Consider the following 25365-nt stretch of genomic DNA (forward strand, 5'->3'; position numbering starts at 1 on the left):
ATATGATATGGCATTGTCATTCATAAAAATGAATTCTTCACCTAGAGCACCATAGAAGAGTTGCACATGACATTGAAGAACTTTGTTGCAATATTGTTCACCAGTCAATGTAGAACAATTCACATATTTAGGAAGTAAACTGACATATGACTTGGACTGTAAAAAAGAAGTAAAGATCAGAATTGCAAAGGGAAGAACAAATCTGAAGGCCATGGATAACATCTGGAAAAGTAAAGTGATCAGTCTGCAAACAAAACTAAGAGTATTGGAAACATGCATCTTCAGCAGTGTACTGTACGGATCTGAAATGTGGGTAATGAATAAGGAATCAAGAAAAAGAATTTTGGCATTTGAAAGAACTTGTTACAGGAAGATTCTAAGAATAGGATGGGTACAGAAAATCGCCAATGAAGAACTCTATCAGAAGATACAACTAAAACAGAATCTGATGCAGAAGATTATAAAACGGAAGCTGTAATTATTTGGACACATCTGTAGAATGAGTGAGGACCAGAAGATAAAGACATTTATGTTTGGTATTTTGGATGGTTTAAACAGAAGAGGTAGACCATACAGAGAATGGATAGACGATATAAAAGACTGGTGTGGAATGGGTGTACAAAAACTGCGACATTGTGCACTGGACAAAGAAAGGTGGAAGAAGATAGTGAAACAGGCATCAGACATCAACTGGCAGTAAGCCCATGGTTCGTGATGATGATGAGTCATAGTCCCTTTTTCCAGCACTTGTAGCTTGTTGCATCTATTAAGCATAATGCCTCCCCACACCATGACCTCAGCACTGCAGTATCTATTCCTTTAAAGAACATTCTCATAATTGGAGCAAAAGTGATAAGCACTACCACTTTTGCTCCAGATCAGGTGTCATCCAGAATCAGAGGAAAGAATAAAACCACTTACCTGTAAAGAGTACATTAGCCCATCAGTGTCTTGTCCAATTTTTATGAACACAACACCACTGAAAACATGTTCTATGAGGAGCTGTGGATAAAGGGATGCAGATTACAGACCTTTGGTCACATAGGCCTAGTTGCAGATGTCTTGCCACAGTTTGTCGAGATATCTGCATACCTGTGCTTGAATGGAGCCGACCTGCAGTGGTGTGCGAATTATGTTTTGCTGTTATAACCAAAAGGGCTACCATGTGACCCCTTTGTAAACGATTCGAACATTCAAATGTGTACCTGCTTTCTATTTGAAATCGTCAGTTATACAAATTGCCACAAGCTGATTTATCTGAATTTGCAGTTGTAATCTTCAGAAATAGTGTTCATCATTAGATTTTGGACACTAGTGTAGCTGTGTTATGGAGAAGATGCCAGGTGAGCTTGAAAGACGATAGAGATGATACAGGATGAGTATTAATTCTAGAGCACAACTTTTGAGTACAGTCTTTTTTGGAAGGGGAAGGAAGAGGATATATTATATAAATAAGGATGCATGAAGACAATTTTTGGTCAGGTGCAAGGCTGCTGTGTAGATACTATCAAGATTACAGACTTCTTGGTGTATTAGAGATTTTTCAGGTATGTCTGTTTGAAAGACCCTAGGTAGCATACCAGCTCATTACATATGAAATATTTCATAAGGCCATTTCAGAAGTTCTATGCACCATGTAAGCTTTGCCAAGATAATGCAATAGTTTCCACCTCATGTCAGTTGTACTCTGAACTAAATAAAAATGTTTTTTTTTTAAATATGGTTTTAAAAACATTTTTTTCCCCTTCCATATTCCACACATTTTTGTCCTATTCATAACAGTGCTTCACAGTATAAGTAACACCAATACCAAAAGATAATTAATTGAATTTATTAATATTTTGCTTTTTCTAACCAGCATCATCACACCACAAATTCTAACTGTGGCCAGCCCACAGCACTCAACTAGATAATTGTAGAAACAATTCAAATTATTCATAATTTATTTAAACACATTACAACTCCAGACTTATTAACTGTTTATATTTCACTGGATTTTAAATCTGCATCTTCAGAGTACTTTGCATCCACATGACAATTTGATTGTCACATGGCATGTAAGCTAACATGTAATGTGTTCTGATGATGCTGGTTTGAAATCCAGTGAAATATAAGCCAGTTAATAAACATCTTTTTATAATTAGGTGGTTTGGTGTTGTAATACTGTTAAAATAAGTTGCAAATAATGTTCAACACCTAAGCGTGTCTTTTAAATTATTATTATTATTACAGTAACCCTCATGGAATCAATAGATTCATTGTGGGAGGCCCACTCAACCAGCAATAGGTCTGTCATATGAACTTTGAAATTATTTACACTCCCTGTATTCCACTCACCAACTCTCCAAATATAAAAGTCTTAGTGGTTGCACTGCATCGTTCATAAGGCCTGGACAGAGGGATGAATTCCAGATGATTGGAGTAGAGTTTTCATAATACCCATATATAAAAAGGGAAATAAAACTGAATGTGAGAATTACTCTTCTTCACATCTTTATACATTATTTCAGAAATGGTCTCTTGTTCTTCCCATGTTAATGCTCACTCTTTTTATAATTCCTTCTGTATTAATTTTTATAGAATTCCTTAACTAACTTGAAGGTTTTATCATATATCTCCTCTCCACCAAACTCTGTAATCCACATTCTCTGAATCGTTCTGCATAACCAACACTTTACTGTCCTGATATCACTTTGGTCAATTGTCTTTAGACCTGCTCTAGTGTTTCCACATCACAATGAAGTTAGGTGATCAAATTTCTGTACAATAATTTGTGTGTGGTTGGAGTAATGCCTTATATTGAGGCATCACTGTCTCCTTATCCATACATGTCATTGTACTTTTGATCATTGCAGCAGCATGTGCAGTGTTCAAAAAAAAACTTGCAAAGTGGCCTTGGAACTGAACTTTAGTCTGCTGTCAACCATCGCCCCAAGATCTCGAATTTCATTCACTTCTTGAAATACAGCTCCACCAGTATAGTACATAGTCTTGTATTTCTGCACCTTCAAAAATTGGGCCCCAACAACAGAACCCTGAGGTATGTCACTGGTCATCTTTCTTTTCTGAGACACTGATCCATCATACACAACATTCTGGTATCTTTTGGAAAGCTAATCTTCAATTCATCAAACCAATCTGTCATGTTGTAATCTATCAAATGCCATTACAAAGTCCAAGAATATCACTATATGAATCTCCCTTATCCAACACATTCGTAAGCTTATTCACAAACCCATGCTGACCTCATAAAAAAAAAAAAAAAAACTCTATCCATCAGCCAATTTTGTATTCTATTTCTAACCAATTTCTCCAACACTTTGACCACAACTGCATATATTCAAACCAGTCTATAATTCAAAACTTTTGTCCTAGAGCTCTGCTTGTGCAGAAGTACTATTTTGCATCCTTTCCACACCTTCGACACCTTTCCTGCTGCAAAACTTTCATTAAGTAACCGTGTCACCACACATTCTTTAAAAATGTGTGGTGATATGAGAGTGGTCTGAAAAGTTCTCGGCCTCAACGTAGATGGTAACACTATCGGCAAGTTTTTTTTTTTTTCTAAGTTGGTACATCCGTCATAAGCATCCATGTGAAATTGCAAGTCATTCTATCAAGTAGTTTGTTTTATACAGCTGTCTGAAGCAAAAGTGTTGTCTGTATCCCTTGAAATGGATAAAATTCAGTATCGTGCGGTTATAAACTTCTTTGTAAAAGAAGGTTTAACGCCAAAAGAAATTCATTCAAATTTCATAAAAGTTTATGGGCACTCTTCTCCTTAGTTTTCAACAATTAAGAAATGGGCTGCCGAGCTTAAACATGGGGAACCAGCCTTGAAGATGATCCATGTGAAGGACGTCCAAAAAGTTTAGCAACACCAGAAATCATTGATCAAGTGCACGATATGGTATTGGATGACTGGCAAGTCAAAGTGCGTGAAATTGCTGAGACTATAGACATTTCAAAAGAACGTGTAGGATATATTTTGCATGAAGAATTGCAAATGAAAAAGCTTTGCGCAAGATGAGTGCTACGCTTGCTTGCAGCAGACCAAAAACGCACTCGCATGAAAATCTCTGAACAGTGCTTGGAGCATTTTACCAAGAATAAACCTAGTTTTGTGCATCAATTTATTACTATGGATGAGACTTGGATTCACCAGAATCCAAACTGCAGTTAAAACAGTGGACAGAAAGCGGTTGTTCAGTGGCAAAAAGACAAAGTCGGTTCCATCAGCAGGAAAGATCATGGTTTCGGTGTTTTGGGATGTTAAAGGCGTTTTGTTTATTAATTATCTTGAAAAGGGTAAAACAGTAACTGGGGAATATTATTCCGATCTTTTAACTAGACAAAAAAATTCGTGAGAAAAGACCTGGTTTGCAGAAGAAGAAAAAATCGTCTTTCATCAGGACAATGCACCTGCCCACAAAGCTGTTTTGGCAATGGGAAAATTAAGGTATCTGCACTATGAATTGTTGGAATATCCACCTTATTCCCCAGATTTGGCCTCTGACTTCTATCTCTTCCCAAGTTTATATAATTCATGCATCTGTTCACTACAAACTGTATTGTACCTCTTCTATAACATCTTTTGCCACACTGCTTTTATTTAACTATTCATCCATCTCACTTCTGTTGTTTATTTTCTTATCTCTTAGTATGCAGTTGTGTTGCTTGTGTCAGATACTATCTTATTTTCTATGTGCTGTCAACATCTTTTCTGCACAGCTCATCAACCCATTATATCGATCATTATATGTATTAAGTATATATATATATATATATATATACACTTCTTAAACCTTTTCCTGTTTGACTACATGATTGTTCTCATCAACAGGTGGCAGTGTTGATACCTCATTCACAACCACATCCTGTTGAGGATATTACCAAATCCTACCCAAAATTCTTGTGTTGCTTCATTCACATGCAGCTTAATTATCCTGGAGATACTCAACAAATTCACTCACCTTATTACCACGTGCTATCTCTTCTTTCTCCAGTCCACATTCCTATAATTGAAATCTTCCATTAAAATCACCTTTCTTTTACTTGCTGAACTAATTTGTCTAAACATTTCACATTCAGTGCTGTCATGTCTCTCCACATTCCCTGGCCTAACAGCATCTATTAGATATACTATTTTGCTGATCTCAGCTTCATCAAATAGCTTCAAATTCTTCATGTACAGGTATCCCTTGATGTTACCGCGTATATTAAAATCACCTTCCTTTTACTTGTTGAACTAATTTGTCTAAACATTTCACATTCAGTGCTGTCATGTCTCTCCACATTCCCTGGCCTAACAGCATCTATTAGATATACTATTTTGCTGATCTCAGCTTCATCAAATAGCTTCAAATTCTTCATGTACAGGTATCCCTCGATGTTACCGCGTATATTAAAATCACCTTCCTTTTACTTGTTGAACTAATTTGTCTAAACATTTCACATTCAGTGCTGTCATGTCTCTCCACATTCCCTGGCCTAACAGCATCTATTAGATATACTATTTTGCTGATCTCAGCTTCATCAAATAGCTTCAAATTCTTCATGTACAGGTATCCCTCGATTAATGCGGTTAATTAATCCCTCGATGTTACTGCATATATTAAAATCGTGTTAATCAAATCTAATAATCAATGGTAAAAATTACAATTCGTCCATGATCGATTACTGTATTAATAATTCGTAGGAGGAATGATGTCATCATGCTCACGCCATGAGGCTTGCATGTTTTTGTGTGGTAAATGTGACCCTGTGGAGCTCGCGGCGGTAAAAATTGCAGTGTAGGTCGCGGTATATCTGAGAGATACATTCATTACTAGTATGTGTTAAATGCAATAAAACATAAAGAAAAAACACTGCAAATATAATACATGATGGTACAAATTAAGTGGATATTGAATCCAACATTATTTCATAGCTGAATATAGAAACTACAAGAGTTTCGTGCTGAATATATAGAAACTAAACGTTTCAGCGGATTCAAGCATAAGCAACCTTATGAGCAACTCGTAGTAAAAGTGGAGTAAGCTCCAGATCACTTTCCTTAGTATTTTCCATAATGTAAAGCACATCTCCTAGAAGACATGTATGATAAATAAGCCTTTGTCTCTCTATTTGAGTAATACATGATGGTTTATTTATTTTCAGTTATAACCTAGAAATTATTGAACAAAGAATAAAAAACAACAGCTAAACCATACTATGCTGACATCGGAGGTCACGGTGTATCTCTCAGATACAGTTTACTGTCAAATATCACAAACCTTTACATAACGTGTTAAACCAAACTTACAGCAAAAAAACAATGCAGAATATCACTCGTAACATGTGAATGCACAGCTACTCATGACCTCCAAGCTATACACTGAATTGTGTAAGAATATTTATATTAAACATTTTCCATGTATCTGTCAGATCAGCTGTGGGAGGTGCATTAATCAAAATTCATGCCGTGTATATATCAAGGGATTGCCGCAATTAATTTTGCTGCGTTAATCAAATCCCACTTTAAGCAAGGGATACCTGTACTATTATTTTCCACATCCACTCTTGAAAGACAATTCCTCTGCTATCATTAATAGCACTCCCCCCCCCCCTTTCATCTTCCTATTCCTTTTGAAAAATTCCATATATATCCTACCATTTAGGTCCTGATAGTATATCATCTTCAGACAACCACGTTTCACTTATACCAATTATCTAACTTGATCAGTGGTGCTATAAAATGAGCCTCTTTATTTCTGATATTTTTTACATTGGACACAAACATAATTCTTCACTTTTTGAGGACATCCCACTATCACTCCATACTCTTTGCTATAGTACACCTCTATTTGATCTGACATCCCCATTTCTCTGATCCTGAATGATTTTCATTCATATCCTTATCTCACCACCTTTTTTGCACTGCATTACTTTGCCCTACCATAGTTACTTCCTCATCTTTCTGGAAGTAATACGCTAGTGCAAAGTTTCTCAACCCCCCCCCCTCTCTCTCTCTCTCTATGACTCTTAGCAATACTAATTTCGTATGAACTCTGTGTACTCTTAGCAAACAATTGCTCCAAATGCCCAATATTAAACCTATTCAAATATAATCCATTGGCTTTAAATCAATCTGACTTCTCTTAAAATTCATCTATACATTCACAAATTGAGAGCACTCTTTGTCTGAAACAGTTCAGCCTTCTTGTTATTCAGTATCGTTGCTTGCTCTCTTCAGTTTGCTACTATCATATCTGGGCAACAAACTAACTTTCCCACTGACACTTTATTCTTTGCCTCCTGCAACAACTTCTTAAAATCCTTTTCCACATTCTTTGTCTCATTATTCAAGTCGTTTGTGCCAGCCATTACCACTAATTCTGATGCCTATTCTTTCTATTCAAAGCATCGTTGTACTACTTGGAAAACACGTCTTATGTACCCTATTTACCACACCGTTAATGATTGAATCACTATATAAAGCAACCCTATCATTTTTAGATACTTGCTTCTTCTATTAACCTCCTTTCCATTTACATCAGCTAATCTCTTTTTTAAATGCTAGATTTTCTCCTAGATTTTGTAACGTTAACTTTCAGTTCTTAAAGTAGCAGCTGAAGCAAACACTTAAAATTACAATACCACAGTATAATGCCTATATTCAGTCACACACACAAAAAAAATAAACAAAATTTTTTTAGAACTATCTAGTTGAGTGTTACGTGCTTGACACAGTTGTTATTTGTGCTTTGAAGATTTTAGTTAAAAAATCAGCAAAATATTAGTATGTTCAATAATTTTTTTTTTTTCTCGGTGGTGTTTATACCTTGAAGCATGATTATGAATAACTGCCACCAATACCCAGTCCTGTTTATACATAATTTTGTCCTATGTTTGGCATTTGCAGTATGGCTGTACTTGATGTAGTAGGTGGTTGTCATCTGTCTTGTGAAAGTCACATTGAACATACTTTCCATTTAAAGGGTTTGATGACATCTAAAAATGTAAGAGGCTGATAAGGTGATAGTCTGATAAAAATCGTAGAAAAAAGATCCCATGATGTTTTAATGAATACTTTCATGGTAATAGAAAATAAAATGAACTCAAATGCTCACAGACGTTAAAGACATAGTATCATAAAATTATGATACTATGTCATTGGATTTTATGCGGTTAGTAAGGGATAACTGTCTGCGACAGCATGTAATGGAAAATACTAGGGGTCAGAGAGTGCCTGACCTGGTAATTGCATCTGAGAATTTGGCTGTAACGAATATGACCACGTTGCCACCAATTGGTGAGAGTGATCATAGGGTCTTGACTTGGGAGGTGGCTAAAGGTGTGGAATTTACAATTAAGACAGGGTACATGTGGAATTATCGGGCTGGTAAGTATGACAAGCTTAGGAGATTGATTGGTTCAGTGCCATGGCATGTAAAACTGCAAGGGCTAGAAATTGATAGTGCATGGGAGGCAGTTAAGAAGTGTTTGCATGAAGCAATGGTGACTGTATACCTAGAGTCCGAATAATAAATCAAGTAGGGGTTAAATGGATGAATAGCACCATTAAGCTTGAGCTACAAAAAAAGAAACAACTATGGAGGGAATTTAAGGAGAAAGGTGACCGACAGGCACATGAACGGTATAAAGCGCAGGCCAGAACGGTAACGAGTGTGGTAAGAAAAGCAAAAAAGGATTGTGAAAGAACATTGGCCATGCAGGCTAAAGAGAATCCTAAACAGTTTTTTTCGATATGTTGCAAGTAAAAGAAAAAATGTATATGCCAGAATGATTTTAAGAATGCCGATGGTCGGGAAGTAACCGAATCAGTTGATATAGTTGAATTACTTAGCGAGCACTTTGCAAGAATATATCTTCCAGGTGGTGACATTGCAGAAATGAATGAACCAATAGATTATATGGAAATTGTGGTGAATGAAGTGGAGGTGAGTAGTCTATTGCAAAACCTCAATGTCAATACATCTGTGGGATTGGATGGTATACCAGCTCATGTCGTACGTGAAGCAGCTAGAGAATTGTCAGTACCCTTGACCATTTTGTTTAATTTGAGTCTCGGGTCTGGGTTAGTCCCGAGGGAGTGGAAAGAGGGGAAAATAGTTCCACTGCATAAAGGAGGTTCCAAGATTGCTGTTGTAAATTACCGACCGATTAGCATATCAGGAATCGTTGTCAAGGTCTTGGAGAAATTAGTCAAGTGAAGAATACAGGATTGGATAGATGAAAATGGGATACTGTATGGGGGACAACATGGTATTGTGAAGGGTAGATCATGCCTCAGTAACTTGCTCACGTTTTATAACACAGTGATGGCTGAACTGGATAAGGGTAATGGATTTACAGTGATTCTACTGGACCTTGCCAAGGCTTTTGACAGGATACCACATGGAAATTTAATCAGTAAACTGGAGCAGATGGGGATAGATATTGGGTTGGTGAGATGGATAGGAGGGTGGTTGATGGAGAGATACCAGAGAGTGGTTTATTCAGGAGTGGAGTCCAAAAGATGGCTTGTGACTGGTGGTGTGTTGCAGGGTACTGTTCTTGGACCACTACTTTTCAATTTGTTCATTAACGATATAGGAAGGTATCTGAGAGGAAGTGTTCACTTGTTTACTGATGATGCAAAGTTCGGTAGAGCAATTGTGAGTGCGCAGGATGTCAAAATTTTGCAGGATGATTTGGACAGTTTGGAGGACTGGGCTAGGGAAAATGGATGTCAATTTAATGTGGCAAAGTGTAAGTTTATGCATTTTGGAGTGAAAAGATTAGCAGCAGTATATCACATTGATGGAACTGTACTCCAAGAGATTGAGGCCAGAGATTTGGGAGTGTTGGTGGATAGGGAGTTGAAGTTTAGGGGGGACATTGCAAAAGTGGCTAAATCAGCTCATCAAATCACTTGGTTGCTGAAAAATACTTTAACAAGCAGAGATAAACAAGTTATTATTCCACTATATCGAGCCTTGATAAGACCCCATCTGGACTACTGTGCCCAGATATTTGTGCACCAGAGTTTCTCCTTGATGTGGAGGAGGTGCAGAGGATCCAGAGACAAGTGACCAAGATGATAGCAGGTCTGTGGAATGAACCTTATGAGAACAGGTTGAAGATTTGTGGGTTGCAGAAATTGGTTGATAGGCCGAAAAGGGGTGATATGATTGAGACATTCAAATTACTGAAGGGTTTCTATAGGATTAATCGAGAAGATATTTTTGAGAATAGGACTGGTGGTGGGAGGACTAGGGACCATACATGGAAGCTGGGCAAGAATGTGGTTAGCAGGGGTGTTAGAGCTAGGTTTTTTACTCAGAGAGTGGTGAATGGGTGGAATAAGCTGCTGGAGTCTGTTGTGGGTGCTCTGACCGTGAATGAGTTCAAGGCGAGGTATGATAGATACTGTGTGAATGTCGAATAGTTGTTCTTGACATGATTTTAAGGCCTCCCTCGATGAGTCTGTCGACTCCTTGGAGTTGCCTGAAATAATAATAATTTTCATATACCCATTTCTTCTTGTTAACAGTGCTAGACAGTTAAATGTCTAGCAGTGTGGTGTAGCATTTTACCACTTATGTTTATAAATTTACCTGCTTTGTGCATGTGAGAGGACTAAGACGGAACTGAAATGGAAATACCCCATTTCAGTGCCGTCTATGATATGAACCTTTAAGCAGTTTTCGACTGAAAGTGAGTTGGTTGTTTTGTGGTGGTAATGGTTTCCATCTTGCAACATAGACAAACTGTCCATAGAATATACAATTACTAGGTTGTTCACTAAGAATTAAGTGATCTATCAGCATTACTTCTGTGAGGCCAAGTACCTTGCCAGTGACAAGCGATTGAGAGTAATATATTATGGGGATGTTAGGATGATATAGGACCTCCTCATCTCTGCAGAGTGCTCATAAGCTCACAGTTATTATACTTTATAGTTTTCTCAGCAACTAGAAAGCTAGATTTTCTTTTTCATGCTGGGTATTTTACTCTTTCCAAAACAATCGTTAATGCTCTAAATCTCAAACAAAGCTATCCTAATTTAGAATAAGATTTCCTGTATTTGGAACACTTCTGAAACCTTAAAAATTATTAGGTCTGGTCAGAGAAAAATAGTTAAGACTTGTCTGTTCAGTGACAGCAGTTAAAAAATTAAGTATTTCTAGGTCAACCTGGAGCACTTACTCTGCAGGAAGTCTATTCTTAATTATGTATTGTATTGTAATAATGCCTTGCATATGCACATAACCTTTAATGAGGGCACTTAACCACAACTTTACGCAAAAACATTCCACTATCCCCATGTAGAAAACCTCCATTTGTGCCCTTACTGATAATACCCTTCCAGGAATGCTGTTTATTCTTCTGCCATTTCTTATTTTCTGAAATAGCTTTATTATATCTCTGATAGATAACTTGCATCAACTTTATATATGCCACCTCTTCCATCTGTCCATAAAATTCTAGATTCATATTCCTTTGTCTTTCTATATTATGCATAGTCTCTTGAAAGTTTTTTCACTTGGTTATACTATAAATTAAAGATGCCATATAATTGTATTCTTGGTTTCATCCTTTATCCAACTATAACCAAACAATGTTTGTATGAAATCACTTCATGACTGGCCTACTTGTATATAGAGTCTGACTTCATGTAGATTTCCTTAGTATCCCATAATTTAACGCAAATATTCTTATGGACAAGAATAATGCTGTGCGTTATGGGAAGGGTCACTACCCAGACCGGTTTTGACCTTTATTGAGGTCTCATCATTGGGAGCCAGACCCAGAAGTAATACCAAGGTTGAATTAATGTAGAAGTCATATTTCCATATACAAGTAGCCAAAAGGTATTGCACGTTATTATTAAATACTCTGGATTAGAGATGTTGCAAGTTTTCACTTGGTGATACTATAAATTCAAGATACCAAGAAATTATATTGGTTTCATCCTTTATCCAAGTGTAAGCAAAGTTTGCACATGAAGTCACTTCATGACTAGGCTGCTTGTGGCTTCTGCATTACTTCAACCTTGGTATCACTTATGGGTCTGGCTCCCATTGATAAGACCTCAGTAAAGGTCGAAACCAGTCTGGGTAGTTGCTCTTTCCATAATGCATAGCATTATACATGTCTGTAAGGATATGTGCATTGCATTATGGGATACTAAGGCAATTGATGTGGTCATTAGCCTCTATATACAAATAGCCCAGTCATGAAGTGACTTCACTCGCAAACTCTGTTTGCTTATACTTGGATAAAAGGATGAAACCAATAATGCAATTTCTTGGCATCTTTAATTTTTATTTATGCATAGTCTCATTGCTTTTGTTACCTCTGACTTTCATCAATTTTCATTATGCTCTTTGAATGTCATTGAACCATATTATATATGGTGTTCATCCAATTGCTGTGATTATTAGTTGGACGACATTTTAAAAAAAAAAAAAAAAAAAATCGGTGGCATGCAGGTTTCATGACTGGTGAGTAGTGGGACTATTTTTTTTTTTTTCCTACTAAAACTATTTAAATAATTTCTTTTATGTTGCTATTTTAAAGATATAAGTTGTGTTTTAATAAAGAATAGTTAAAACAATTGTTCGTGACTGTCCTTTTTCAGTTTGAAAATGTCTGTAAAAATCCTAAATGCAAGTCGCACTTTGATAAATAAAAAAAAAATAAATAAAAGGGAAAATGTATTTTTGGTATCCTGCTCAAAAGCTATTTATTGCATTTAGTTAACAAATTTTAACATTCACTTTTTAACAATTTAATGTTCACTTTTTCAGTATTGTTAATACAACGTTTTGCATTAAAATCCATAAACGTGTTAATTCTTCGAAATAGATTCCTTTGTATTAGTTTCCTTTTTTTTGTAGCATGATAAGTAAACAACGCAGTTAAAAAATCACACTTAATCAGTAAAAAAAAAAAAAAAAAATCGTATATAATCAGTAAAATCTGAAGGTGTTTCAAAATCTCCAAACAGGTTAATCACGTACATTTATATGTTCAATATGGGAAATCGTCACTCATTGGTCCAAAATGCAGGATTTTTTAACTGAAAATGCAAAAAATCGACTGTAATAGTAAGTTTCAGTTTTGAGTTATTTCCGACTTTTAATACAAAAAGTCTGAATCAAAGCACATCTTGCATATTTAAGCATTTTTTGTTAGTTAGGTCATTATTTGACATAGCAGAACAAAACAATACATAGTATACACGAATTTAATATTGATGATGCCTATTAATGTCAGTAGATGGTGCTGGGTTATGCTTAACTGATGAATATCTTGTAATTTTTTATTAATTTGCATATCACCCAATTCTTATTTGCATTATTGTAATGTTTAGCACAGCTAATATAGTTAAAATCAATGTAGTAATAGCAGTAGCAGCCATATAACAGTGTGACAGATTGTACTATAATGTCCTCTCAGAAAATTTGGTTTCTTAGCAGGAATATGAGTTTGCTTACTTGATGAGAACTGGATATTTTATTCTGTTTAGTAGTTACAATGTCTTTGAATTTTTCTCTGAACTGATTATTAACTTTACCAAACTCTTTAAAATCTGGAATTTTAACTCATATCTTTTGAGTCTCATAAGATTGTCTTCACAAACTCGAGAAAAATCAGTGTTTGCATTTCCAGTGTCCAGCAATTGTCACTGTGAACCATATAATCTTTTTTTGCCACTCATTGAGGTGTCAGGGTTTTCCATTCTTTTTGTTCACTATATAAATATAGTGAACAAATGGAATACAGCTATAATATATAATTAATCATGTGTAATTGTATATTACAGACTGTAACCAATTTTTCTTCTGTCTTTCAAGTCTTGTTTATGGCATGCCTTTTCAAGCAAGGAAATGTTTTTGTCGAGCAGAACTGTTCCATTTGTTAAACTACTAAAGCAAAGACACTGTAGTTTCTTGGCATCTTCTTTCAATACTTATGGTATTTCATTAGTTCCTCTTCTGTTGCTCTCCTGTTCTTGATGTCATTTCAATTACTACCTGTGCATAATTTTCCAGTAAAATGTTTACTGAAGCAGGATTATCTCCCTGCTTGTCTTCTCAACAATTGTTCCTCTATATTTTCTATTCTTTCTGTTAGTCCCATACATAGAATTTCTTAGGATTTAATTTCTGATAACTTCCAGTCTTAGACTTTTCTTTCATCACACTAACCATTAACCATCTTAGCTGTTCCTTCTGCTCCTTGAGCAGCTGCTGAATATCATTTTACATATACCTACCCTTACTATATCTTTTTGTATGCATTTCCTGTCTTATTTGAATCTGTCAATTACACACCTATCTGTTTATCCTTTATAACTGTAGGAATGCATTTTCATTCTTTAATCTCAAACTAACTCCTGAGAGAACACTGATAGATCTACATCAGAATGACTAAATCATCATCAGTTGACCATGACATAAGAATGAAGGGAATAGTGCTCTCTCTTCCTTCAAAATTCACTCTGGAGAGTATGCACAATTGACACAGTACACATGACTGATGGCATAATTTGCTCTGTAATATGTCATTCAAACAACTTTATGCAATGACATGTCACTTATTCAGTTCTTGAAACTGTGCCTGTATATTCCTTTTCTTTGTAACATATATTTGTATTACTATGACCAAACCACATAATCACTCATTAGCTGAGGTGGGAGAAGTATAGTAACATCATCCACTGCAGCCTTAAATATCACTTAATTCAACACTCGTATTCCTTCCACTGCATTCTGTGCTTAAAATAGTAAATTCTGAGTTGCTTAGGAGGATAGTTGCACTGTTCTTATTCCCATATATTGTATTTCCTGCTTCCAATCAATACAGTGATCACCCTTCAAATAATCAAATTGTTCCAATCCTTGAATGGGTTAGCATATATTCTTCCTTGGCTTCAAATTTATTGCTGCCGTCCACTATTATTAAGTCACTTTAATGAGATAAATGCAACTGTATATTTTTTCATAAACCAGTATCAGGTGTAATATTTGAAATGGGAATTCATAATTTGCTTCAAACTGAGAATTATGGTTGATTTTAATTCAGTAATTTGAAAATGCAGTTTTGCAAATATGCTGACTAAGTGGATTAAAATGATTAATACAGTTAGCAGATATTCTTGTTGCCTTATTCAAAATGTTGCAAGTTGAATTTGAAGGGTGAAATATAATCTGATTCATTTCATGAGCCAAACGCCAGATATGATCATTTTAAAGTTGCAACAAGTGGTGTTATCCAGTAATATGCTGTTTTTATTTAAATTCAGGAAAAATTTGTGAAAACAATGCAATTCAGAAATATAATAATAACTTTTGATTGAAATAGAAACCAAAACCTTATTTGTAGTACAAATCATTAAGATATCTATTGTAGCCCTGCTCAAGCTTCTGTTTAAAGCCTGAATCACAGTATTTAGAATGTTAGCCTTTCTCCTGAAAAAATTAAATTTGTTTATTCCCTCAAAGGTCTCTGCAAAATATGAAATGAATCACATCACTAGATTAGACAAATAGATCAATTTTTATAACACTCTATATGAACTAGGAGAGTTCATTGCTAAGTTCTAACTCCTCAAAGCTTCCGTGATTGTCATCATATGTTAGTATGATAGCAGGCTTTCATGAAAAGAAAAAAAAAATGCAATCCTTGAACTGACAGCAGTTCTTACAAAAATTGATATTGACACAATTGCATTCACTTAGCGAACACTATGAATTTATTATTATAATTTATTTGGGCATTCCATGGAGTCGAGACTCATTGTGGGAAACCCACCTTATCCATTAACACAATACCTATCATACATCTCTTTAAACCATATCCCCCTCTCCTCTGATTGTCAGTTGAACTTTGCAACCCACACACCCTCAATCTGCCCTCATAAGGAATATTCCACAGACCCGTCACTTGTCTCTAAATCCTCTCTGCCACTTCCTGGTCTGCTAGAAACACAGGTGATCAAATCTGTGCACAGTAGTCAACATGTGGCTGAATCATAGCCTTATAAAGAGGGATAATAACCTCTCTATCTTTACTTGTCAATGTGTTCTTCAGCATCCAAGTAATCCTCTGAGCTAGTTTGCAAACTCTTGCAAATCAAATCTCTATCCATCATCACCCCCAGATCCCTAGCCTCATTAATTTCCTTTCAGCTAGTACCATCAATATGATATGAAGTGTGTAATCTTTTCATCCTGAAGTGCATTACCTAACATTTTACAGCATTGAATTGACTACTATTGTCCTTTGACTACACTGCCAATTTATTTAAATCATCATGTAAGATATCTGCATCACCTTTATCAACTATTGCCTTCCTTAGTTTTGCATCATTGGCAAACAATTGAATATCCCCCTTCAAATTTTCTATTATATCATTAATGTACAAATTAAAAAGTAGTGATCCTAGTACAGAGCCCTGAGGCACTCCACTAGTTTTCCTCATTCACCTTGATTCCACTCCACCATACTGTATTCTGATGTTTATCAGCTTCATATTCATTCTCATTTGCTCCAACTTATGTAATAGTCTTCTGTACGGTATCCTGTCAAATGCCTTTACAAAGTCCAGTAATTATGGCATAGCCATTTCCTTTATTCAGCTCTGCTCTCACCTTTTTTTTTATAAAATATGAATAAATTACTGAGGCAGGACCCACCTTTTACAAAGCAATGCTGCCCTCTATAAAGTATCATATTCCTCTCTTTACGATTCCTGAATTTTACTTTTAACTTCCACTTCAGAGATATTAATTGGTCTACAATTTGCTACTTCTATCTTGGAGCCACCTTTACGTAATGCCGACTATCTTATCCTCTTTCCACTCCATTGGAACCTTGCCAGATCTGAGACTTGGATTAAACAACTTCATCAGAGGCACTGCCAGTTTTCTTGCACATTCTTGTAGCACACGAGTAGGCATAACATTCAGGTCCACTGTTGTATTTACATTGATATTTTTCAATGTTTAAATTTTTTTTCTTGGTTATATTATAAATTAAAGATGCCTCTATGAACAAGTAACCCAGTCATGAAATTACTTCACATGCAGACATTGTTTGCTTACATTTTGGATAATGATTGAAACCAAGAATATAATTTCTTGACATCTTTAACATTATTGCATTATACATGTCTGTAAGGAGATGTGCTTTGCATTATGGGATACTAAGGCAGTTGATGTGAAGTCATTAGCCTCTACATACAAGTAGCCCATTCTTGAAGTTACTTCACGTGCAAACATTGTTTGCTTACACTTGGATAATGGATGAAACCAAGAATATAATTTCTTGACATCTTTAATTTTGATATTTTTCAATATACTGAGTACCTCCAGTTCATGTACTTCAATGTTCACATCAGTCTGTCACCTCAGTAACTGTCAAGTCACCACCTGGATGATGTACCCTTGCAAAGTGATCACTTAGTAGCTGAACTATTTCTTTTGCTTCAGTGCTTCAGTCACTATCCTACCATCAGCACTCGGTATCACATGGTAAAGTAATCTTTCCATAATTATTCTTTCTATTACTTGCTACCTAGCGAGAAAAAATTTTTGGATTTACTTTGGCCTTCTTAGTTATGTTGGAGGTTTAATGGAATATTTACAGCACTAGAAAAGGATTAAAAACTAATTTTAATGCTTCCAGTATTTTGTCTTAGTCGCTGAGACATCTTCAGGGATTACAAATAACTCGTGTAACACATGCTCAAATGCAACACAATACTGAGTGAAACGTAGGTGACTCTTAAGTCCTATCATGGTGGTGTGCGCTCTATGGGCATTTGTAGGTGGCCTAGGATGTAAAGTGGGACCTCTGATAATTTTTTGGAAGTTTTATGCAACCATATTTATTTAAATTCAGTTGATTTCTGAGTGTTGTCACAGATTCTATAAACAGTCTTTCTTTTTTGAATTTATTATGGTGGTTTTTCTCCAGGTGATTCTGTGGGTTATATCCAAACCATAGTCTGCAAGTCCAGATGGCTGCTGATATACCTGTATGTCTGAAGTAAGCCAGCTTGCAGGAACAGGGTATTTTATATACTCCAGGTACTGAGAGGAGGGAGCTGGTCTTTGGTAGAATGGATAAGGGTAGCAAGTTTACAGTAGGGCTTAAAAGCTGTGTAGAGGTTGTACTTTTTTAAAGACCTGGCTATTTTTTCTGATGTGCCATGGATGTAAGGGGGGGGAGATAGTGATGGCATTTCTGAAATCCTTCTGAAGAGATGGCCAGGGAATGAGGGAGAAAATAAATTGGATTCTTGGATGTAGGCTATTCAGGTGACTGAGGAAGAGTCTGTGCCTGGCCACGAGGTCAAATAGAGAACACATCATCTGCATATCTTAGCCAGATAGAAGGTTTGAGAGGAGCAGTCTATGGCTTGATTTTCAAAATTTTCCATGTAAAAATTGGCAAGAGGGGTTAAGAGGAGGGAAACACATAACAGTTCCCTCTATCTCTTTGTAAATTTTGTTCTTCCGAGAAAAATAACCAGAATTGATGGCAAAGAGATTTAAGATATCAGAAGGAAAAATGTTTAAGAATGTTAAGGTGCCATTTAAGGGAATATTAGTTAATAGTGAGGTGATGTCAAAACTTACCAATATATTTGTATTATTTAAAGTTAGATTTTCAATCAAGGTTTTAAAATGGATAGTTTTTTTATATAGGATGTGGTGAGTCCATTGAGTGGGGGGGGGGGATAAGAGTTAGCCAGTTGCTTTGATAGTTTGTAGCATGTTACATCAGTGGCATCTACTATAGGTCTTAGGAATTAGGTTTGTGGATTTTAGGTAAACCATATATTCAGGGGAGGGGGGGATGAGAACCAAAATGTTTGAGGGTTTTTTTTTTGTAATGTCCAGCAGCCAGGAGGATACTTTTTAAAATAAGTTTTACATTTTTTTAACTTGCATTTTTGCGGGATAGGTAGCACAATCTCAGAGAATAATATCCACTTTTCAATTATATTCCATGGCATTAAGGATGACTGTGGCATCTCTGAAGATGTCTCAGTGACTGAGATGAAATATTGAGAGCATTAAAATTAGTTTTTAATCCTTTCCTAGTGTTGTGAATATTCCATTAAACCTCCAACATGATGTCCTCCTGCACTTAAGCCTCAACACATGGCCTGTTTAGCTAATTTTCTCTCAAAATCTGATTTAGCCTTTCTTACCATACTAGTTACCCTTCTTGCTTGTGCTTTATATTGCTTATGGCATGCTGTGATCACCTTGTTTATGTTCCTTCTATTTTTTTTTTTTTTTTCCAGCTCCTGCTTTATATTGCTAGTCATCCACTTGATACCGGCTTGGTTTATCCTCCTCCTCTTGGGTATGCACTCTGATACTGCTTTTGCTTAAACAATTCTTGACTATTTCCCATGCACTAATGACATTCATTCCATGTAGTTTCTTATGCTGTGGTATTGCTCCAAGTTGCCTCTTAAGTTTGTCATAATTACCAGCTTCATAGTTCTGCATAAACCCTTTCTTGACTGAAATTTCTACATGTTGAGCACAACCTCCCAAGATAAGGCTTCATGGTCACTTTCTCCAATCAGAGGTAGTTGCTACTGCCATTATAGATCCTCTGATACTATCACCATATCCAACACACTCAAAACCTAGTTGCTTCCATCACTTACTGTTTCATGTAATTGTCTCTTAATAACTGTATAAATTCCATTTCCATTTTGCCATGTGCATTTTCCTTCTTCCAATCTATATCACCATAGTTGAAGTCTCTCATTATGCTAATCTGCATGTTACCCACATTTTCTTCTGTACCTCCCCAGGTCTGTAGCAGCAACCCACAATATATTTTGTCCTGTTTGCTTCCATTCTCACACCATCCAGTCTCAAATGAACCATTTCCATCAGATCTACAGTCTTCCTTAACTTCTATTTTTGTTGGTTTCTTTAGCTACCATTCCCTTCTCCTGTCCATTTCTTGTCTTCTCTGAAAATAAAATATCCATTATGTTGTATCACTGTAACTACATCATTCTCTGACAACTAGTTCTTGTTGATGCCAATAATTTTTGGCCAAGTTCAACTGACTAATGCTAAAAGCTCTTTTTCTTTATTTCTGATACTTCAGGCATTTGTGTACATGCATTTCAACATTCCTCTCGGGCCCACAGTTACCCTTACATAATGACATTACCTGCCTATTCAGATTCAAAACCTGGGAAACTGCACCAAGTTCTTCATAATTATTCCTGCACATATACTTATCTATTCTGGAGTGACACATGCCTGATTGCTTCCCCTTAATATCTCTAGTTTACCTGGTTTTGCACTTGTAGCCTCTCACCTCTCTCTTTCTCCAAGCACCTTTATGAAAAGTAAATGTTCTATGTATAATACAGTGAATATATTTTTCATGTAAGCATAAATTTCTTACTATTCAGACTCATTCTCCAAAAGAACTTTTTTTTTAATTAACTCCTCTACTTTTTGTTTGTCCCTAAAGAGACCTTCATTAATTGTGAAATTAGGCTGAACTGATATTTTACAAATCCTGTTAACCTGAGCATATTTATAATGCCAGTAGATATTGTCTCCAGTACAATCTGTTCTTATTTTTCTCAGTCTAGCAATTTCTGCTGTCCTATCTATGCATACTGTGCATTTTGACCATTCAGACTCATTCTCCGAAAGAACTTTTTTTTTTTTATTTAACTCCTCTACTTTTTGTTTGTCCCTAAAGAGACCTTCATTAATTGTGAAATTAGGCTAAACTGATATCTTACAAATCCTGTTAACCTGAGCATATTTGTAATGCCAGTAGATATCGTCTCCAGTACAATCTATTCTTATTTTTCTCAGTCTAGCAATTTTATACCAAAGGAAATTTCACATTTTAATTGCCACTGGAAATATTAAGTTCTTTTCTACTGTGAGCTCTTGGTGTTACCTAAATTTAGTACCATATTAAGTGGGTGTGTATTTTGTGGGAAAAATTTTTTGTGTGTTTTGCTGCCTTTCAAAGAACTGAGATTGCTTATTTTTGGCATTCATTGTACATATTTAAATGCTGAATCAATTCTAGAACAAAGTTTTTTTTTTGACGTTGTTAACTGTATTCTCTTTCTCCTTGTCTTATCCTTGTTCCTCTCAGAAAATGCAAACCTTAATGATCTATTTCCTCCATCCTTGTTTCAGTTCCTAACAATTAAGATCAGCTAATTCAATTCATAACAATCCCTTCTCCTTAAATTCCTTATATACTCAATTCTCCATTTACATGGTAGATTGGTTCCAGAAAAAAAAAAAACAGTGTAAAAAGAATACAGTGCATATGAAAAAAAACGGTTCCAAATTTGAAAACCCGATACGAACAACGTTCAAACAAAATATATGAAAATCATTGAATAAAACTATTTAATTTAATGGAATATTTTTATTTTATTTTAAATACTTATTGAAAGTATATACATATGTATCTTTCTTAAAGAAAATAGCATGTCATTAATAAAACAGAAATTCGAAAAGACTCAAATACACCGCACATATGGTTATTAGTTAAATTTTATTCGCCATCACTTTCTGACAGTAGCTGCATTCTTTTGTGTGAGACTGGAATAAAATCACTTCCATTACTTGAAACACTTTGGCCTTCCTGTTCATACTGCAATGGCAAAACATTTTCTTCAATAAAAGGAACTAAATTAGCATTAATTTCCAATAATTCTGAAGGTTGATTTTTTTTTTTTTTTTTTTTTTTTTTTTTTTTTTTTTTCACAAACTCTTTAATTAATCGTCGAGATCCTGTTTTGGCTAGATCTTTGTATAATTCTTCATATCACATGTACATGACTTCAGTTTATGTTTAAACTGTTCAGCTCATTTGGTATTTGGATCATGTGTAAGAAAATGACTTTGTAATTTCCTAGCCTTTTGAAGCCCTTCTTTAATTAATCCTGCAGTGAGTAGAATCTCTTCATAATCATCACTTTTCTTTTTCATAGAGATTCTCAAGGACTGCTTCGATTATTTCATCATCACTAATAGCCTTGTCAACCATCAATTCTTCAATATCTGCAGATGACAAATCATCAAATCCTTCTCCTGTCAACTGCATGTGCTAATCTGATGATATTGGGATTTTCAGTTGTATGCAAAGGTTTTTTTCTTTTTCACACATTCTGGCCAAGTAGCTTTCCAGCATGCATTTAAAGTTGATAGTTTCAATTCCGATAATGCCAACTTAGCATGCTTGATGCAATCCAAATTAGAAAATTTCTTCCAACATCAGTAACTGTCGGTAAATTATCCTTATCTAATTTACCCAAAATGTATTGGAATGTTCTTATGTAGTAAGTTTTGAAGGTAGCAATCACACCCTGGTCTAGTGTTGTATTAAGTGGCAGAAAACAAAATTCCACATTCAGGTGTTCTAAAACAGGATGACGAGGAGCATTATCTATAATCAATAAACTTTTAAGTGCATATTTTTTCCCATCAAATAGCATTTAACTTCAATGGAACCATTCATTATAAATTTCTTTTGTAACCCAACCTTTTTTGTTTGCCTTCCAGTGCATTGGAAATGTGTTAAGCTCCACACCTTTCATTGCCCATGGTCTTAGGGATCGATTAATGAGTAATGGTTGTTTTAATATACGATCCCCTGAAGCATTGCTGCAAAATAATAGTCACACATCCTTAGCTGCTTTAAAGCCACCAACACGTTTTTGTGATTTCACTATATGAGTTCTACTTGATATTTTTTTTTTTCAAAAAAACCAGTCTCATCTGCGTTCCAAACTTTGATCAGGAGTGTAGCCACCATTTTCAATAATTTTAGACAGTTTTGAATGAAATTCCCTAACTGCTGGCTCATCTGCAGATTTCTCCTTTTATTTTGACATTATGAAGCATGTATCTTTTGTAAGCCAACCTGTGCTTGCAGAAAAATCACAACTGTTTGATATTGTTGGCTCCTTTTCCTGAATCTGTTCATACAACCATAATGCTTTCTCTTTGATGACATTTCCGTCTAAAGGTATTCCTTTTTTGTGAGCAATCTTCTATCCACATCACTAGGACCTTTTCCATCTTCACTTTTATGTCTCTCGTATACGACGACTAGGCACCTAATTTTATTCCATAAAGAATAGATTTTCTAATGGCCTCTTCATTTTTCCTAATCGTTCTCATGGTAGCTTCATTCAGTCCAAAATACTTCTCTAAGGATGTTGAACCTTCTCCAGTTGCTAAACTATCTAAATTTGGATCTTAATTTCTAAAGAAATTTCTTTTCTTCTTCTGTCAGAATTGTCTGACCGTGATTAACGGGGTAATGTTACGAAAATATCCGAAAAGAATCTATAATTAATTTTACTAATTTGATATTACGCATACAAAACTTAAATTTAATATATGAGTATACATGTATAACTCTGTTGTATGAACAAAACACAAGACGTGTAAATGTTTCGAATTGTAAACAAGAAATGATTGTTTAGCAAACAGCTTAACTCCTTCCAAGCAGCTTTATAGGCAGGCCTCTTGTAACGAACCAACTTAACTTTGAGGAATCAGCATAGCACCCTTCTACTTCCAGGAACCAATGTGAATATAATGGATCATCTGTCAGTTTAACTTTGGGGAATCGTAATAACAAAAATTGAATTTTTTGTTGTCGCCACAATTGTCTATATTCTGTAGCGTAGAGTAATCCCTGATATTTAAAACATCAGGGATTACTCTACGCGGGTTCCCCAAAGTTCAAGTTAAGTACATATGTACAATTCTAGGAAATGATAATTATGATGGAAATACTTTTTTAACAGAACTCAATTCAAACAGAAATTTTAAAAATATGCACCATTTGAAATCAAATCATATAAAATCAAATATGTCCTGTAAAAATAGACTTACTTCTGTTTTCTAAACTATGTTATTTTGAAATCGTTTAAAAAAAAAAAAGCCATCTAAAAAGAGAATTAGCTGTACTATGTACAATATACCTTGGGACCTTCCCCTTTCCCATAATTTACTACTGCTATGAGGGTTATTTATTTTCTCTTTTGTACCTTGTACATACTGTTTTTAATATGCATTGCTCATATTTTATGCATATTTAGAAAAAGTATTTTTAAATTGCATATAAAATACTAAACAGTATTTTATATGCAATTTAAATTTTTTTTTTTTTAATTAAATCCTTGTCATTTTGAAGTTTGTTGTGTTTTTTTTTTTTTTTTTTTTGAATACTTTATTCTAAGTTCCTGTGTGGACTTGAATGTTTTGCTGATGTAAAGGATGAAATATTAATTCATAATTAAACAAATGATTGTTAATATTGTAAATTTTTCTGTTTTTATTTTGAAATGTTTAAAGTCTAAATGTAATTTTAGTGGTGAATGGACCCAAAGATTTGGTCAAAGAAGATGAATTTGATTCCTGGAGAAATCGTCCTCATCAGGTAAAAATATTTTTAAACCTAATATCATTTATAGTTAATTTAGGCAAATGAACTCCTTTGTTAACAAGAAAATATACTAATCAGATGATGCTTTTACTGTAATAATATATGCAGTGTGCATGCACACACATACATATATGTACATACATTGAAGGTTTAGACTGTTAATGAATTACTACTTTTGAACAGGCTTGATTACTAAATTACTATGACTATTTTGTACATGAAGCGTACATGGTTCAGCAGTTTTGGTCCATGGTTCATTAATAGTCCTTAAAATATATAGAAATGCAACTATGGTATATGAACTGTTGATAAAGAAAATCCGGTTATAATAATATTTAACTTTCTTATGCAATGTTAATCTGCATACGCATGTCCAAAAATTATATGTTAGTATGGGTCTGTCACCTAATATCAGTTATCAACAAAAATATCAGGTGCACATGAGCTGCAAAATCATACTAAAACAGGTTCGCTAGCAGTGTTTGTTCTTCATAGGACAAAGTGTGAGATTGAAAGGCTGCAGAAATGGCAAGAGATCAGTCGAACCAAAAACAGAAAAAATGAAGTCTGAAGCCAAAAGAAAATGTAAGAATAATTGAGAGAATAACCATAAGCAAATAATTATTTATGGAGATTCCATGACAAGGGTAGTTGAAAGTGCTACAAAATCTTGTTTTTCTGGGTGTGAAAATTACTAATATTAGTAATGCTGTCAGAATGCAGAAAGGGAAGGTGAAAAAATTAATTGTTTTAGCTGGAATCAGTGACCTGAGAGATGAGAAATATTTTTTGAGGGAAGATGTCAAAGAGTTGTTGGAAGAAGCAAAAAAGAAGAGTGGCAGGATGAAGTTCGTGAGTCTGCTGCTATGCTATGAGAAGGAG

At 35.0% G+C, this 25365-nt stretch overlaps 1 protein-coding gene across 2 annotated transcripts in view; it reads left to right on the plus strand.

The window, feature by feature from the left end:
* Positions 1 to 25365, plus strand: part of LOC150092628 (YTH domain-containing family protein 2-like) — a 145467-nt gene that overhangs the window by 30031 nt on the left and 90071 nt on the right. For both annotated transcript variants that reach the window (XM_090414630.1, XM_090414631.1), the window contains exon 2: positions 24410 to 24477. In XM_090414630.1, the coding sequence (XP_090270756.1) occupies positions 24410 to 24477 (68 nt within the window). The remainder of the gene's footprint in view (positions 1 to 24409; positions 24478 to 25365) is intronic.

Source organism: Typopeltis vanoorti, chromosome 25 (genome assembly GCF_054136105.1).
Source record: "Typopeltis vanoorti isolate ZY-2024b chromosome 25, IOZ_Tvanoo_1.0, whole genome shotgun sequence".
In the NCBI taxonomy this organism is placed as follows: domain Eukaryota; kingdom Metazoa; phylum Arthropoda; class Arachnida; order Uropygi; family Thelyphonidae; genus Typopeltis; species Typopeltis vanoorti.